This window comes from Centropristis striata, chromosome 3, assembly GCF_030273125.1.
Source record: "Centropristis striata isolate RG_2023a ecotype Rhode Island chromosome 3, C.striata_1.0, whole genome shotgun sequence".
Lineage (NCBI taxonomy): Eukaryota > Metazoa > Chordata > Actinopteri > Perciformes > Serranidae > Centropristis > Centropristis striata.
The window spans coordinates 11,316,288-11,331,934 of record NC_081519.1 but is presented as its reverse complement, the minus strand read 5'-3'; the positions used below and the strand labels follow the sequence as shown (position 1 = coordinate 11,331,934).

At 40.5% G+C, this 15,647-nt stretch overlaps 1 protein-coding gene across 2 annotated transcripts; it reads left to right on the top strand.

Moving 5' to 3' along the window:
- Window positions 1–7,389: 7,389 nt before the first annotated feature.
- fmoda (fibromodulin a) lies at window positions 7,390–14,001 on the top strand. 2 transcript variants are annotated; one of them, XM_059329589.1, is made up of 6 exons: window positions 7,390–7,474; window positions 9,478–9,864; window positions 11,395–11,517; window positions 11,607–11,747; window positions 11,818–12,085; window positions 13,128–14,001. In XM_059329589.1, the coding sequence occupies exons 2-6, from the start codon at window positions 9,508–9,510 to the stop codon at window positions 13,277–13,279; spliced, it is 1,041 nt and encodes a 346-aa protein (XP_059185572.1). In that variant the 5' UTR covers window positions 7,390–7,474; window positions 9,478–9,507; the 3' UTR covers window positions 13,280–14,001. The 2 variants fall into 2 exon arrangements, with proteins under 2 accessions (XP_059185572.1, XP_059185573.1); XM_059329590.1 differs by lacking the exon at window positions 7,390–7,474 and having other exon boundaries at window positions 9,397–9,864.
- The last annotated feature ends 1,646 nt before the right edge of the window (window positions 14,002–15,647 follow it).

Sequence of the window (15,647 nt, the reverse complement as noted above, 5' to 3'; positions counted from 1 at the left end):
AATATTTATATGGGCATCGAAAATTATTATTGTTTTGGTTTTTTTCTCCCTCGAGGGTGACTGGCAGCGCCCCTCCAGCAGATGGCACTCTAGGCGACCGCCTATGTCGCCTATGCCTAGAGCCGGCCCTGGCTGTTATCATTATATTTGTCCAAACAATTGTACTTTGAGTTGTCCCAAGGGTGGTCTAATAATTTTTCCCATGACTGTGGGTTCACATTAGCCTGGGTATACCCAGACTGCCTTGCGCGCTCGAATTTAATTTCGAACTGCGGCGGGGTCTGGAAACTAGAGGGACATCTTAGCCCTGTTTTAGGGATCCAATCACAGAGCGGGGAGGGACGGTGAGACGAAGACGCGTACTACTCGGCACTTGGAAGCTTTCCGGATCCAACATGGCTGCTGCAGACGCGAAACTCTCTTTAGCTGTAGATGGTGTTTTAAATAGTTTAGAGCGAAAGTTGAAAGGCGAAAGGTCTCTCGGCGGCTCTGCTGTCCCCCGGCTGGTAGTGAGATCACCGGTAGCGGGGCTATTAGCGCCACACCGGCGGTCTCGGTGGCTCGTTGCGCTGAGCCGCCGAGACCGTCGGTCACCGCCGGTGATCTCGCTCCGAGCCGGGGGACAGCGGGGCCCCCAGAGACCCGCAGCAGCTTGTTTATTGACCATAAAATCAGTGGATGTGTGGCTGAATGACATGAGGGGGAATAAAGCGTGAAAATAAATAATCTTGCAGAAAGTGAGAACTGGAGAAGCAAAGCAGCAAGCAACACTCTCTCACAGACACACACACAACAAACATCCATTTCTGTCTCTACTACGTGATCTGGTATAACTGATCTGATTGGCTAAGAGCTACCTACAGACGCTTTTGATAGACATTCTAAACGCCCAATAAACGGCTCCGGAGGATCGTAAACCACACCTCCTCTACGGAGAAATAAACAGCAGGTGTCCAGACCTAATCTCCAATGAGATTTGGTCTGGTGTTAGCCAGGCTAGGTTCACATACAATATTAAGAGGAAATAAAAGTATAAAGCTATGTAGTAGTACAAAGGTGTTAAAAAAAAAGAAATACAGATAAGAAAGATAACCATAAAACATATATTTTTAAAACACAATAATTGTTACGTACTATAGCATATGTAAAGATGATACGAAGAAATATAAGGCTAACCATTTTTTCTGTTTACATTTAAATTCACTTCAGGCTCACTCTACTATGAGTTTAATGATTTTTTTCACACTGACAGTCTGAGTTTCACTTCTGCTATACAAAAGATGGTCCCTGAGGTGAAGTTGAACTGGAGATGATGAACTTATGTGCATCTCAGACAACTTGGTTATCAGGATGACCCTTCAGCTCAAACAGCAGGCAGCAGACTGAATTTAGATTAGAGCCAATTATAATTGTTACCGACATACATACATAATAATCCTCTTGCTTTTATCTTTGAGAAAAAGATGGGTAATCATAAACATCTGTGCGTGATTTATATATATCTGTGTGTGTGTGTGTGTGTGTGTGTGTGTGTGTGTGCATGGACATCTGCTTTCTATTGCATGGTTTATGCTGCCCCCTGTGCCCTGGGGTGTCATGGTTCAGGTTACCTTAAGGAGACACATTGACTGCTAAAATCAAATCTCTATCATTTCTAGAATTCATCTGCTTAAATTATGTATATTATCATGAGTGAATCTTTTTTATGAATTGATGTGGTCATGAAATTAACAATATTTCTATTTCAGACAAATTTTCGTGAGCAGGATTTCTGTTAAGGATACTTCAAAAGACTCCACAGCTGTTGAATTGCTGGTTTGTGTGTGCGTGCGTGCCTGTGTGTGTGTGTGTGTGTGTGTGTGTGTGTGTGTGTGTGTGTGTTTGTGTGTGTGTGTGTGTGTGTGTGTGTGTGTGTGTGTGTGTGTGTGCGTGTGTGTACAAAGATCTGCTTCCCACAAGGTTAACCATTAAACTGCCGGATTCAGACTTGGTTTTGGGTTAAGATTAGTGTAATGATTATGGTTAAGGAAACAGTTGGTGTCAGTAAATAAATGCAACTCAATACAATATCTTGTGACAAACAACACGTTTTTCTCTTGTAGAGAGAGACTAGAGAGTAAACTATGAGTAAAAGAAAAAACTTCCACATATTTCATTGTGAGCTGCTAATGATTTACAAGATAAATTGATGATTAAATCGAAATTATTTCATTTTAGGTTTATGTTTTGTGGCTGTGTCTCCTTCATCCACAGAAACAAACATGTTTGTAGCATTACATCTTTCTTAGGAAGAGCAACACTGCTTCTTTTTTATATTATTACTTCAAATCTATTAAGCCCATGTGAATATGTATGGCAGCCAGATGAAAGAACATCTGACTTCCATACATACACAATAAGACAATTTGGACCATTTTTATGCAAAGCAATGGGCTCCAAACAAAATTAATTTCCTCCCACTAACTTTCATTCTGGAAACAAACACACATTTGAATGCCTGAAGAACACTACAATGGGTAGATGTTTACTATAAAGTATTTCATGCCTGCTTTTTTTATTTCTGCAGGTGAGTGATGAGGGAAACAACCTTCACAGTGAACATTCCTGTGACATTCCTGTGAAGAGTTCACGGCCTGAAAAGAGCTCACTCCTCTGATCTTCTGATCCCTGCTCAGTGCTGCTCTCGACCCAGACAGGACACGGGGAGACGGACACGGGTGGGGGCTGGGCTAGTGTTGGGTGCTATGCAGAGTCCACCTGGGCCTCTTACTTTGAAGTCCTGGTCAGCAGAGAATCAATTTTTATCACTCTAAATGATAACTGCTGCACCTTGTTTCTTGCTCTTTCGCATGTTTTTATATTGTTTGTATATGTAGAAATGTATGTCACACACACTGATTAGACTTTATTTATTTAACCACCACCTAAACAGCCCTTTGATATTATCTTGCGAGGTTATTTTTATAAGGTTGTCTCTCCTCACTGATGCGTAAAGGTTCAAAAGAGTTCACAGGTGAACAGCTCCTTTGAGGTACTTAGAGAAAAATAAGAGAAGTAAGTCTATCACCTATGTAAAATCACATTTCAAATGAAAAATATGACTGGTGCAGAGTTTCAAAAGGCTGAGCAGACCAGCCTGTTGGGCTGCATCTGCTGTCCACAGATGGCTGCAATGACACAGAGAAAACAAAAGTGTAGCCTGCAGTCACAAACTGAAGAACATTAGTGAATAACACAAAAATTGATGTATATATTTGTTCCTTGTGTTAGCAGCGTTCAATCCTCCTCTTATTAGTATTTTGGCCTTGTAAATTCCTCATGCCAGTTCTCCGGCTCAGCTTTGTAGCCATCTGGTTGTTCCTTTGTTCCTTTTTTTTTTGATCTATGAAGCCTTTTTTTTGTCAGATGTCGGACACAATGGCTACAGCAACCACCATAAATTATGTTTGAGGCACTATAACAAAATCTATAGCATCCTTTCCTGTGATGTTTCTTACTGTAGTTATGACAAGTGTTGACAGGACGGTTCTTTGATCACTCAGATTGATGATGCAGCCATTTTGGGAAACACACTTTCTTGCTTTACTGCCAAAAGCTAAATTAAAGAATTGATGCCACTTGCATATACGTCTGTAAATTATGGAAAACCCTGTTTTGAATACTCACTGGGGAAAAAAAACCCTGTGAGGTTGCCAGGCAGCCAGTAAAAACTTCAGGAAATCACTGCATCTGGCCAAGAAATAATCTGGTACATAAACCCCTGTAAAAACAATGTGTCTTTTTAAAAAAAAAATCTCTGCCAGGTGTAAGCCTGGAGGGGATCATGCTCTCAGTCATGTGTGCATCTGTCTGTCTGTCTGTCTGCAGCTAATCTGGCTCACTCCAGGATTCATCAGCGTAATATTTTGATTGCACATTTATGACCTTCTGCTTAACGACCTCTCAAATACCCATTTTCGACCAGCACGAACCTGGTTCTAGTGCTGGTGCTGATTCGCATTTGGTTCAACTTGTGAACCTTCTCATAACCTGTTCGTTTTTCCACAGGCTAGAGAGCCATGTCATTACATAACCATATACAGTAGTGTTCAATATAATAGCAGTCCAATGTGACTAACCAGATTAATCCAGGTTTTTAGTATATTTTTTATTGCTACATGGCAAACAAGGTACCAGTAGGTGCAGTAGATTCTCAGAAAACCAACAAGACTCAGCATTCGTGATATGCAGCTCTTAAGGCTGTGCAATTGGGCAATTAGTTGAAAGGAGTGTGTTCAAAAATATAGCAGTGTCTGCCGTTGACTTTACAAACACAAATCTATTTTGTTCAAACTTTTTTTTCTAGGATTTAGCAATCCTGTGAATCACTAAACTAATATTTAGTTGTATGACCACAGTTTTTTTTATAACTGCTTCACATCTGTGTGGCATGGAGTCAACCAACTTGTGGCACCTTTCAGCTGTTATTCCACTCCAAGATTATTTAACAACATTCCACAATTCATTTACATTTCTTGGGTTTGCTTCAGAAACAGCATTTTTGATGTCACCCCACAAGTTCTCAATTGGATTAAAGTCCGGGGATTGGGCTGGCCACTCCATAACAACAATGTTGTTGGTTTGGAACCAAGATTTTGCTGGTTTACTAGTGTGTTTGAGGTCATTGTCTTGTTGAAACACCCATTTCAAGGGCATGTCCTCTTCAGCATAAGGCAACATGAATTCTTCAAGTATTTTGACATATGCAAACTGATCCATGATCCCTGGTTTGAGATAAATAGGCCCAACACCATAGTAGGAGAAACATGCCCATATCATGATGCTGCACCACCATGCTTCACTGTCTTCACTGTGTACTGTGGCTTGAATTCAGAGTTTGGGGGTCGTCTCACAAACTGTCTGCGGCCCTTGGACCCAAAATGAACAATTTTACTCTCATCAATCCACAAAATGTTCCTCCATTTCTCTTAGGCCAGTTGATGTGTTCTTTGGCAAATTGTAACCTCTTCTGCACATGCCTATTTTTTACCATAGGGACTTTGCGGGGGATTCTTGTAAATAGATTAGCTTCACACGGACGTCTTCTAACTGTCACAGCACTTACAGGTAACTGCAGACTGTCTGTGATCATCCTGGAGCTGATCATTGGCTGAGTCTTTGCCATTCTGCTTATTCTTCCATCCATTTGGATGCTTGTCTTCCGTTTTCTGCCACGTGTCTCTGGTTTTTTCTCTCCATTTTAAAGCATTGGAGATCATTTTAGCTGAACAGTCTATAATTGTTTGCACCTCTTTATAAGTTTTCCCCTCTCCAATCAACTTTTTAATCAAAGTACGTTGTTCTTCTGAACAATGTCTTGAACAACCCATTTTCCTCAGGCTTTCAAAGAGAAATGCATGTTCAACAAGTGCTGGCTTCATCCTTAAATAGAGGTCACGTGATTCACACCTGTTTTTGCACAAAATTGATGACCTCACTGATTGAGTGCCACACTGTTATATTTTTGAACACACCCCTTTCAACTAATTGCCCAATTGCACAGCCTTAAGAGCTGCATATCACGAATGCTGGGTCTTGTTGGTTTTCTGAGAATCTACTGCACCTACTGGTACCTTGTTTGCCATGTAGCAATAAAAAATATACTAAAAACCTTGATTAATCCAGTTAGTCACATTGGACTGCTATTATATTGAACACTACTGTACGTCTGCATACATATCCACTTTCCCAGAAACATAAGCACCAACTTTAAGCATAACAACAACAATGGTGAACTACATTGTCTATTTCAAAATGTTGCTCCTGGCTTTGTGAATCTACATTGGCATCCAAACACAACACAACATGTACAACACATTGCAGTTAAACAAATCATAAAATGAATGATACACATTTTAGTTGGTCTTGTTGGTCACGATAATCAAACCCCAACCCCCTGACATAAGCAGTTCATGGTTTTGAGATCAGCAAAGAGTTGGTGCGATTCTGGAACCAGTTTTACTGGCCGAGAGCTGGTTCTTTGGCTGTTGAAACATTAAGAACTGTTCGAGATTAGTCACCCTCTCCGAACCAGCCCTTGAACTGCCTTGGTCGAAAAGAGGTAATGGTTGCAGTGATTCACAATCTTTGAAAAATCTTTTTATTGACTGTGACTCCTCTTAACCGACCAGAAGGGGCTGCAATTTTGCACAAAGCCAGACAGCAAAAGGCATTTTCTGACAGAGCCTTTTTGGGAGAGCAGGGGAGTGTCTTTCACATTGGTGTCACACATTAAGAATCCATTAAAATTTCAACTGTTGTAATGGGTGTGTATGGTTAAACAAGTTGTAAACAACTAACACTATTATGTTATTGTTACATGTTGCAGGAGGTGTGTTGGAGTTTCTCTCTAAGTCAAGAGTACGGAAAGAACACAAGGTTCAGCCCGCCTCACCACCACAATAATTTATGGACAGTCCCTAACTGTGTCTAGCTTTTGCTTCATGTTTAAAGGAGAATGGTATGGAGCTTCTCATCTAACTCTCAGAACGAAAGTAAATAATCCAGCTCACATAAATGGGCCACATTCATTACTTACAGAATTTTATTTCTAAACAAATAAAGACATATCCTCCTCCTGAGCAACATGTTTTGCTATCTATTAAATAATCACACTACTCTTACCGTGCCACATTTAAAAAATGTGTCCCAAGAACCAGAAAAGATGGAGAGAGGAAAAAGGGGATTACACTTATTCAAATGGAGCTCGTGTACAGAGGCAGGAAGAGGCCCGCATTAGGACCAGACAGACTGTCACACATGTTTCCATTTAACCCTTTACAAGATGTAAGGATGTTGGAGAAAAAAAACCTTGTCTTTGGCACAGGATTTTTGCAAAGTGGGCTTGTTATCCATTATCAGTTTATGTATTTGAATAATGTTAGATGGCAAAATAACCTCTTTGTAATGGAAGGGGACTCACCCTAGTATTGTATAAGTTTAGTTTAGTGTAATATTACTGGAAGATAAGTGCTAAAATCACCTTTAACAATGAAATTAAACTTTACAGACAACTTTCACACTGTCAACTACATAAGCAGGAAGTAATATAAGTGGTTGCAAAGATACAAATGTCTAAATATTGAAATATAAATAGTGGGGTTCAGCTGAAAGCGACTGAATGTGCTGCACACACATGGGAACAATCCCTCACAGCCACTGCATCTCACATCACAAGTGGAAAAAGAGGCTCCAGAGTGGGGTGTGGGGTTTGCTGGGCCATGCCTTAACGAACAAAATGGGGTGCAGGCGGGTGGATGGAGGGGGTGGAAGGAACCAACAGAGACAGGGTTGGAGAGGGGGGTTGGCAGAATGGAAAGCAGAGCAGGGAGGGGAGGAAAGTTTTTTTTTTTTACAAAGTGTTTGTCAGAGTCCCCTTCAGTCCTGAGTACACTCTGAGAGAGAGGGGACAAGGAGGGCGAGCCTCTCTGATCAGGTAGGTGTGTGTGTTTGTATGTACAGGCATGTGAGTGTGTGTGTGTTTGTGTGTGTGTGTGTGTATGAGGGGCATTTTATGCCAGCACACTATACTAAAACGCGTGTACAGCGCCTATGCGATGACATCAAACGTCTAACGTGCGCGTGTAAATTCCATTCACTTTCAATGGACAGACAGGCGTCACGTAGGCGTCACGCAGACGCTGTACACGCGTTGTTGCACATACGCCTACGTGACGGCTGCGTGACGGGTGAACTACGCCTCAAATACGTGACATGAAGACCCGCGTGACTGTTAAGTACAATTCTACATAGGCGTACAGACACGCGTATTGCGAGTACACCAGATAACATGGGTGACGGGTGAAAAGTGCCACCAGCGAACGTAGTGGACGCCTGTGTGTGTGTGTAACGCGTGTAAGCCTATAACAGTTCAGCTGTTACACAGAGTCTCAGCTTCATATGGTATTGTTTATAAGAAAGCACAACTTATAGATGAAGAGAAAGACTATCTCGTACTTACCAGATAAACTTAACGTTTTTCCGGCCAAAACCGGAGGCTTAATTAGCCTGTTTTAGGAGTGAAAGTCAGCAAAATGCAGCTTAAACAAAATGTTTTACCTCATTAGTTAACTACGAATGTCTGTAAAACATAATGGGACTGTGCATAAGTGCCGAATTGGGTTAAACAGTGTAGATATAAGGTCCGATGGAATCATATTGTGAACAGACTTCTGTCCACATGGCTACTGAATATTCATTAGATAGGTCCGCATGGCTACTTAATATTCAGGGGTGACAGCGATTACGGCTTCTGCAGGCAGGTAAACCTACCTAATTACAGCTGGTGCTTAATGAACTGTGTGTCTGCGCGCGAAGCTGGGAACTGGCTGTGAGCGTTGCACTTTACTATTAGCCTACTATTTTTAAGTAGCTGAAATTATTTTAATTATCCCTTTCACCCTTGCTATCATTAAATATCAATTCGATATCATTCAAACCTAGAGAGAGAGAGAGAGAGAGAGAGAGAGAGAGAGAGAGAGAGAGAGAGAGAGAGAGATTTCGTTAACAAGAAAATAAAAACTGGCCTGAAAATAATAGAAATATCCTGACAGCTCTGTGGGGGCTTGGAGTTCATCTGTAAGTTGTGCTTTCTTATAAACAATACCATATGAAGCTGAGACTCTGTGTAACAGCTGAACTGTTACACAGAGTAACACACTGTCAACGTACACGCGTTACACACACACACAGGCGTCCACTACGTTCGCTCGTGGCACTTTTCACCCGTCACCCATGTCATCTGGTGTACTCGCAATACGCTTGTCTGTAAGCACGCCTATTAATCAGACTTCATGCTGGCACAGGCGACGTGTTTTAGGCGTTTAAGTATAGTGTGCTGGCATAAAATACCCCTCATAGTGTGTGTGTGTGTGTGTGTGTGTGTGTGTGTGTGTGTGTGAATATGTGTCTGTCTGTCTCTGTGGTATTTATCTATGAAACCTTATAGGAGATGAATAAACATGTGATGATAGAGTCATGTTTTTCTTTGAGGTTTTTTTTCTGCTTCTGCAAATCAGAGGGTAATTATTGGATATTTCCCCACAATTTTGGAGGCAGCAGTGAGAACTATTAACAAAGCTGGCATTCATGGCTGGGCTTTCTCTTTTTTTAATGCTTCCTCTCTGGATTCCCTGTGGATTAAGACCCCTAAGAATGTACCTCTCTGCAGAAATTTCAAAAACAATGTCAGTTAGCTTAAAAATGTGAGAAAGGGTATGTTTGCAAGTTTACTTTTTGTCTTGGCAGCCTAATGAACATATTATTCATCTATTTTTCCAAATCCTGTTACTCTACATTTTATAAGAAAGTCCAAAGAGTCCAAAAAGAACAATATCTTTAACCATCAGTTTATTCTGAGCTGTATCTGTTTCGAAATGAAATAAATAAAATTCTAATCTGAATTGTATTGCTTTGTCATTCTGTCTTTGTCTCTGTTAGATTACAGTAAGGATTTGTGCGGCTGTGACCATGCGTGTGGTGATTGTCTTCCTCCTGTCTGCCCTGCTGCCACTTTGTCGCTCCCATGGACGGGACCCCTTCTCCTGGCTGTACGGCCCACAGAGCCTGAGGTTTGGCTCCCTGCAGGCAGACAACACAGGAGGGTGTCCAGATGAGTGTGACTGCCCCCCCTCCTTCCCCGCCGCCATGTACTGTGATGGGCGCGGCTTGACAGCCATGCCAGCCATCCCCTCCCGTGTGAAATACTTGTACCTCCAAAACAATGCTATCACAGCTGTGCCAGACGCAGCTCTGGTAAATGCAACCAATCTGGTGTGGCTCATGATGCATCACAACCAGCTGACGTCTGACGCCATTGGCATGAAGGTAACCCTACATCTGGTCTCAGTCAGATCCAGCTCCTCGTGAGGTCAGGGCATGAAGGGTTGTTGCTGCTCTAAATGGTTGTCAGATGGCTGGCAAGTGGCTAACAAAGTGTAATTATGTAGGAAAGGTAATGGGTCTATAGCTGCATATGATTTAACAATTTTTATTGTATTTGGACATGTGGTTGTTTAAAGTCCAACTGCAGTTAATTAAAGTTAAAATTGTATTGTTTTTCTGCTACAGCATACATGTGTTCAGTAAATCACATGTGCTGTTTTCTCCTTTGAGAAAAAAAATAAGAGGGAATCATTTAAATGTTTTGGTTTGGATTATGGCTTGTATTTATCAATAATACAGTTATTTCTCTTCCTACTGGATGTATATATTGAGAACGTTTTCTGAATACAGCCAATCAAATTCAGGGGTTCAAACACGACTTTTATCAAACAGACGACTGTTCATGTCCCATGTGAAATTAAAACTCACATAGGCTATGTAACCTTAAGTAACAAATAATACTTACTGTAACCCAAATCATGATATCTTTATTGAACTTTCTGCTAACTTTACCACACTGTATCATTTATATAAATGGTGTGCACTTATATCAACCCTTACACTACACACTAAACTCATTCACCCATTCACACACACACACACACACACATTCATACTGGTGGCCGAGGCTACCAGGGCACACTGGTGCCACCTGCCACCTTTGGGAATTCATTCACACACCGATGAACCCAGCATTGGGAGCACCAACATTCCGATCAGTGGGTGACTACCAACCGAGCCACAGCCGCCCCTATATTTATTTATTTATTTATAATTTATTTATTTATATGCAAAAATTACAGTTGCACAACTTAAAAGCTATTATACATTATGATAAATAGGTGACTCAATTAACAGCACATTACAGAATGATTGAACAAAGGAGTGATTTCTGACACAACAACAAGAAAGCATAAAATCAACAACAGTAAAATTAATAAAAAGCAGGTCTACAACAGTGAGTTTGTAAAAGTGACTTAAAGTTAGACAGTGTGAAGGTCGTTCCACAAATAGCCTTCCTTAACAAAAACAGCTTGCTCAACTTTAGTTTTTGGGTTTGACCGAGGAACGACCTACCAGAAAATCTCAGGTTGCGTTCAGGCTCAAAGCAGGTCAAGAGGTCAGCTATATATTCTATCAGTTTTAAGAGTAATTCTTAAAATTTCAAAATCCACTCTAAGAGGGGCTGGGAGCCATTGAAGTGATTTTAAAACCAGTGTGAAGTGTATTTCCTGTTGAAGCAGCAGAGAGTTTATATGTGAAGTACTGGTTCCAAGCTTTTGAAAAAAACGACAAGATTGCAAAGAATTTCTTGGACAACAAAATGTATATGCTCGTCATACTAAGGTTTCTGCAAGAGTTAGTGATGTTAGATGAGAGATATATATATACTATATGATATAGTTATAGTCTGTAACTATGATAAACATTTTTGGATTTTTCTGATTTCAACTCTTTAATCTATTTCTGTAGGTATTTCTGCAGTTGGAGAAACTGGAGCGTTTATATCTACAACACAATAACTTGACCAGCGTTCCCTCAAACCTCCCTCGCACGCTGCGAGACCTGAGAATCAACAACAACAAGATCGAAAAGGTAATGTTGTGCATAGCCTCATGTCCATGCAGAGCTGATCTCTGTTCTTGTCAACATTAGACTTTAAAATGATTTCTACTGTTGCCTAGGTAACAGCTGCAGACCTGGAGGGCATGGATAACCTCACTATTCTGTATCTCCAAGACAACGCTGTTACGGACATGAGCACGTCACTGAAGGCGCTGACATCCCTCACACTGCTGGACATCAGTGGCAACAAGTTGACGAAGGTAATTGTTTGTGTTTGCAAACATCCCATTCAAGGAATCTGCAGTCCTCCCACTATATTTCCATGTCCAGGTCCCAGAGGCGCTCCCCGAACATCTGCACCAGCTCTACATGGAGTTCAACTCCATTGATTCTCTACCAGAGGGCTTCCTGGGCAGTTTCACTCAGTTGCAGTACATCAGGATGGCTCACAATCAGCTGACAGACAAGGGTATCCCTGCCAACACCTTTAATGTGACTGGGCTGGTGGAGCTGGACCTGAGCTTCAACAAACTGGAGAGAATCCCCCCAGTGAGCACCACCCTGCAGCATCTCTATCTGCAGGCCAACCAGATCAAAGGTACAGTGCACACATGATGCATTAATCACCTGGGTGCAGCAACAACAGCTATTTATAGTTATTAACGTCTCTCAATCAGCTTCTTATGAGCAATGAGGTTTCTCACATTAACACAGTTTTTGTATGTGCTCTTCTTGGGGCTCAGCTGGAAAAAGATGATGTCTCATGCTTTCTAGCAGCATTCAGGATTTAGCAACATTTGTAAATAAGACATCGCTGTCCGCACATTTAATCAAACTACACACACTTTTGAAGCTGATTTTATAAAAATGTCCAAGGTCCAATATTGTAAAAAAAAAAAAAAAAACCTGTGTTTTCCAAGTCTTTACTTATTATAAAGCAGATCTGGGCATGATATAAATATAGTGAAATTATGAAAACACAAAGTGGTGCCTTTACATGAGCCGTCAGGACTGTAAGGTTCTTATTTTGCTTGTTAATATACTATAGAGTTTATGGATCTTTTTGCATTGGATTTTGGATCATGGCAGAAAAGCTCTGTGGCAAATACACATTTCTGATTCTTACGCTTACTTTTATGATATTTGAAGGTTAATGCAGCAGACAGAAGTAAAAAGCTAACGTTATGCTATAGCGAACTACACCATGGTCGCATGACTTTAGGCGGTCTCTGACAAGCTAACCAGCGGTTTTGACAAGCTAGCAAAACCATAACCAATAAATTGTTTATTGACCTAATCTACAATCTACAAGAGTTTGCAAGATCACTGGAAAAACACGACTAGATGCTGTGTGGACTAGTGAGAGATCTGTGCCCGACATTATGCAGCTCAATGTCCCCAGCAAACAATGTAGTTTCATTGTTGGGGGCTTAAAGAGACAGGAACCAAAACAGACTGTTTCAGACAGAGGATGAACACAGTTATATCGAGACAGTTTGAGAAAAAAATAGGTATTTATTGAACGTTTACATTGAACGTAATACATTTATTGAAAGTATCTAGGGTATTTGCTGAGATGTTTGTTGTAGTTTGGGGGAACATGAATACATTCTTTATCATTTCCCCATCTGTCCCTCTAGAGTTCACTCTGGGTAGCTTCTGCACCGTTACTGATGTGACCAACTTCTCCAAGCTGCGGACACTGCGACTGGACGGTAATGAGATCAGTCGCCAGGACATCCCTACAGAGTCCGCCCTCTGCTTGCGCCAAGCTTCCACCATTGAGATCTAAACTGTGCGTATGACACAATAATGTGTGGCACTCTGTTCACTAACACAGCTCCTGCCAACAATGTGACATATTTTTTGTGATACTTACTAAAACCAAAGCACAGCAGGGGCCACAATATAATTCAATATCAACAGCAGTTCTCACTGTAATTTCTAGTATTCACATCACAATGAAGGCAAAAGTTTTCATATGTGGTTTTTAGATTTTACAGCAATCAGAGACGCTTTAAGATATTTCAAATTTCACAGAAATGTGTGTGTAATAATAAGATAAAGTATGAGCCACATGTTTGTTTTTTGCATATTGAAAATGACCCTCATCCTCCTTATATTATTTCACTGAGGATCAGTAACGTTTGTAATCAGTGTTTTTATCTGTCCTTATCTCTTTTCCTACAAAGCATGCCTTCTATTGTTTTGTCTGATAAGTTGATGAAAAAAACATTATGTATCATGTATAGTGTAAAGTTTAATTTCAAACCATTTGCATGACGATATCTTCATCACTTCAAAGATTTTTTTTTCTTTGTGATAAAAATACTGTGATTGTTTCTGTAGAGAATCCTCATCTCATAGTGAATCACACATACAAAGGACTTTGGTTGTATGAATTATGCTTTTTTAGTTGCTGTATGCATGACATGGATCGGTCATCATACTGATAAAGAGTTTGTGTTTATGAGCCTATTACAAAACAAATAAAAATTGGGATTTTTAAAAAGACCACTCTGCTTTTTGTCTTTTTAATAGTACATCTAGTGCTTGTATTCCACTGTAATTTACTGTCTTTGTGTGCATGTGTGTGATGTGGGTTTTATTCATTGATTTTATGGCTTGGAGCTGTATTCGAAGAAACAGAGAAGCTCTGTAATATAGTTTGCTCAGGACAGAGTCTGCTTTTATCCAAACTTATGAATGTTGAAGTTAGGCTTATGTAGACACTCTCTGGCTGTTAAATACACATGGGCCCTTGTTTTATCAGAGGCTAATGTGAAGGAAATGAGACATTTTATGAGACATACCTTTAGACAGTACAGTATTTTCAAAAGACCACATAAATGCCCAGAAGAATGCCGGTCTCCTGGGTGAAAGTCTGGGGCTTGTTTGAGCCACTCACCCTGAGAGCAACTTATCCTTCTTTATACACCCTTTCCTTGTTTCTTTAATATCACACTTGACGTTGTTCATAATTTCTAAGGCCACTAGAGGTTGCTGTTAATAATACATAGCATAGTTAATATATCATTACCTTCTCAATCTACTAGAAGATGGAGAAGCCCGTACTTGTCTGTACTCATAGGAATGATAACACCACCGATAACACCCATTCAATTATGTGATAACATCCAAATTGGGTGAAAAGACTTGGGCTACTTTTGCCTGAAGGCTGAACGTAGACTGTGTCTATGTGGTTATATATCTTACTAAAGAACACAAATCTCTATAGAGATGGATTTACATTTCAGTGCCACCAAAAACCCCAGCAGATGCTACCTTTATGCAACAATCGTGATTTTAATCTACTTTTGTTCTTGGGGCAGTTTGCTACCCACAACCACATCATGTTATCTGCTAGAAGACTTATTTTCTGTTGATTGTGATAAAAGTGCATGGCAGTAAGTGGGTCATCAGCTGTCAGCACTATGATAAGGTTGTAATGTTGCTTGTTAATATACTATAGAGTCAATGAGTTATTTGGATTTTGGATTGTGGCAGAAAATAAGCTCTGTGGCAAACACACATTTCTGATGCTTACGCGTTTTGTTCAGCAGGATAACCTCACAAATGAACACCACTTTTATGATGTTGAAGGTTATTGCAGCAGACAGAAGTAAAAAGCTAACGTTATGCTATAGCGAACTACACCATGGCCGCATGACTTTAGACGGTCTCTGACAAGCTAGCAAAATCGTAGCCCAATATATTTTTTATTGACCTTATCTACAATCTACAAGAGTTTGCAAGTTCACTGAAAAACATGACTTGAGGCTGTGAGGCGGACTAGTGATAGTCTGTGTCTGGCATTATGCCGTTCAATGTCCCAGACAACCACTGTAGTCTCATTTAGCCATTTGTTAGCAATCGCCTGATTGAGGATGTGTAAAAACTTAAAAATTGCAACGCATTTACACAAACATCTCTTAAGCACCAACCACAGAGCTTATTTCAGGGATCTAACCACCAATCCTTTCAAAATTCTCATCAAGTTTGCAAGGAGAAACCCCAGGGCGCTAAAATGCTAACTTACTTCCGGTTTTAAGAACTCATTCCTGTGGGGCCGTATATACATACTCTGTAGAAAGTGCAGTTACAGTCATTCCCAGGCTGCAATGACAGTAACTTATTTATAATGACTTATTTTCTCTTGA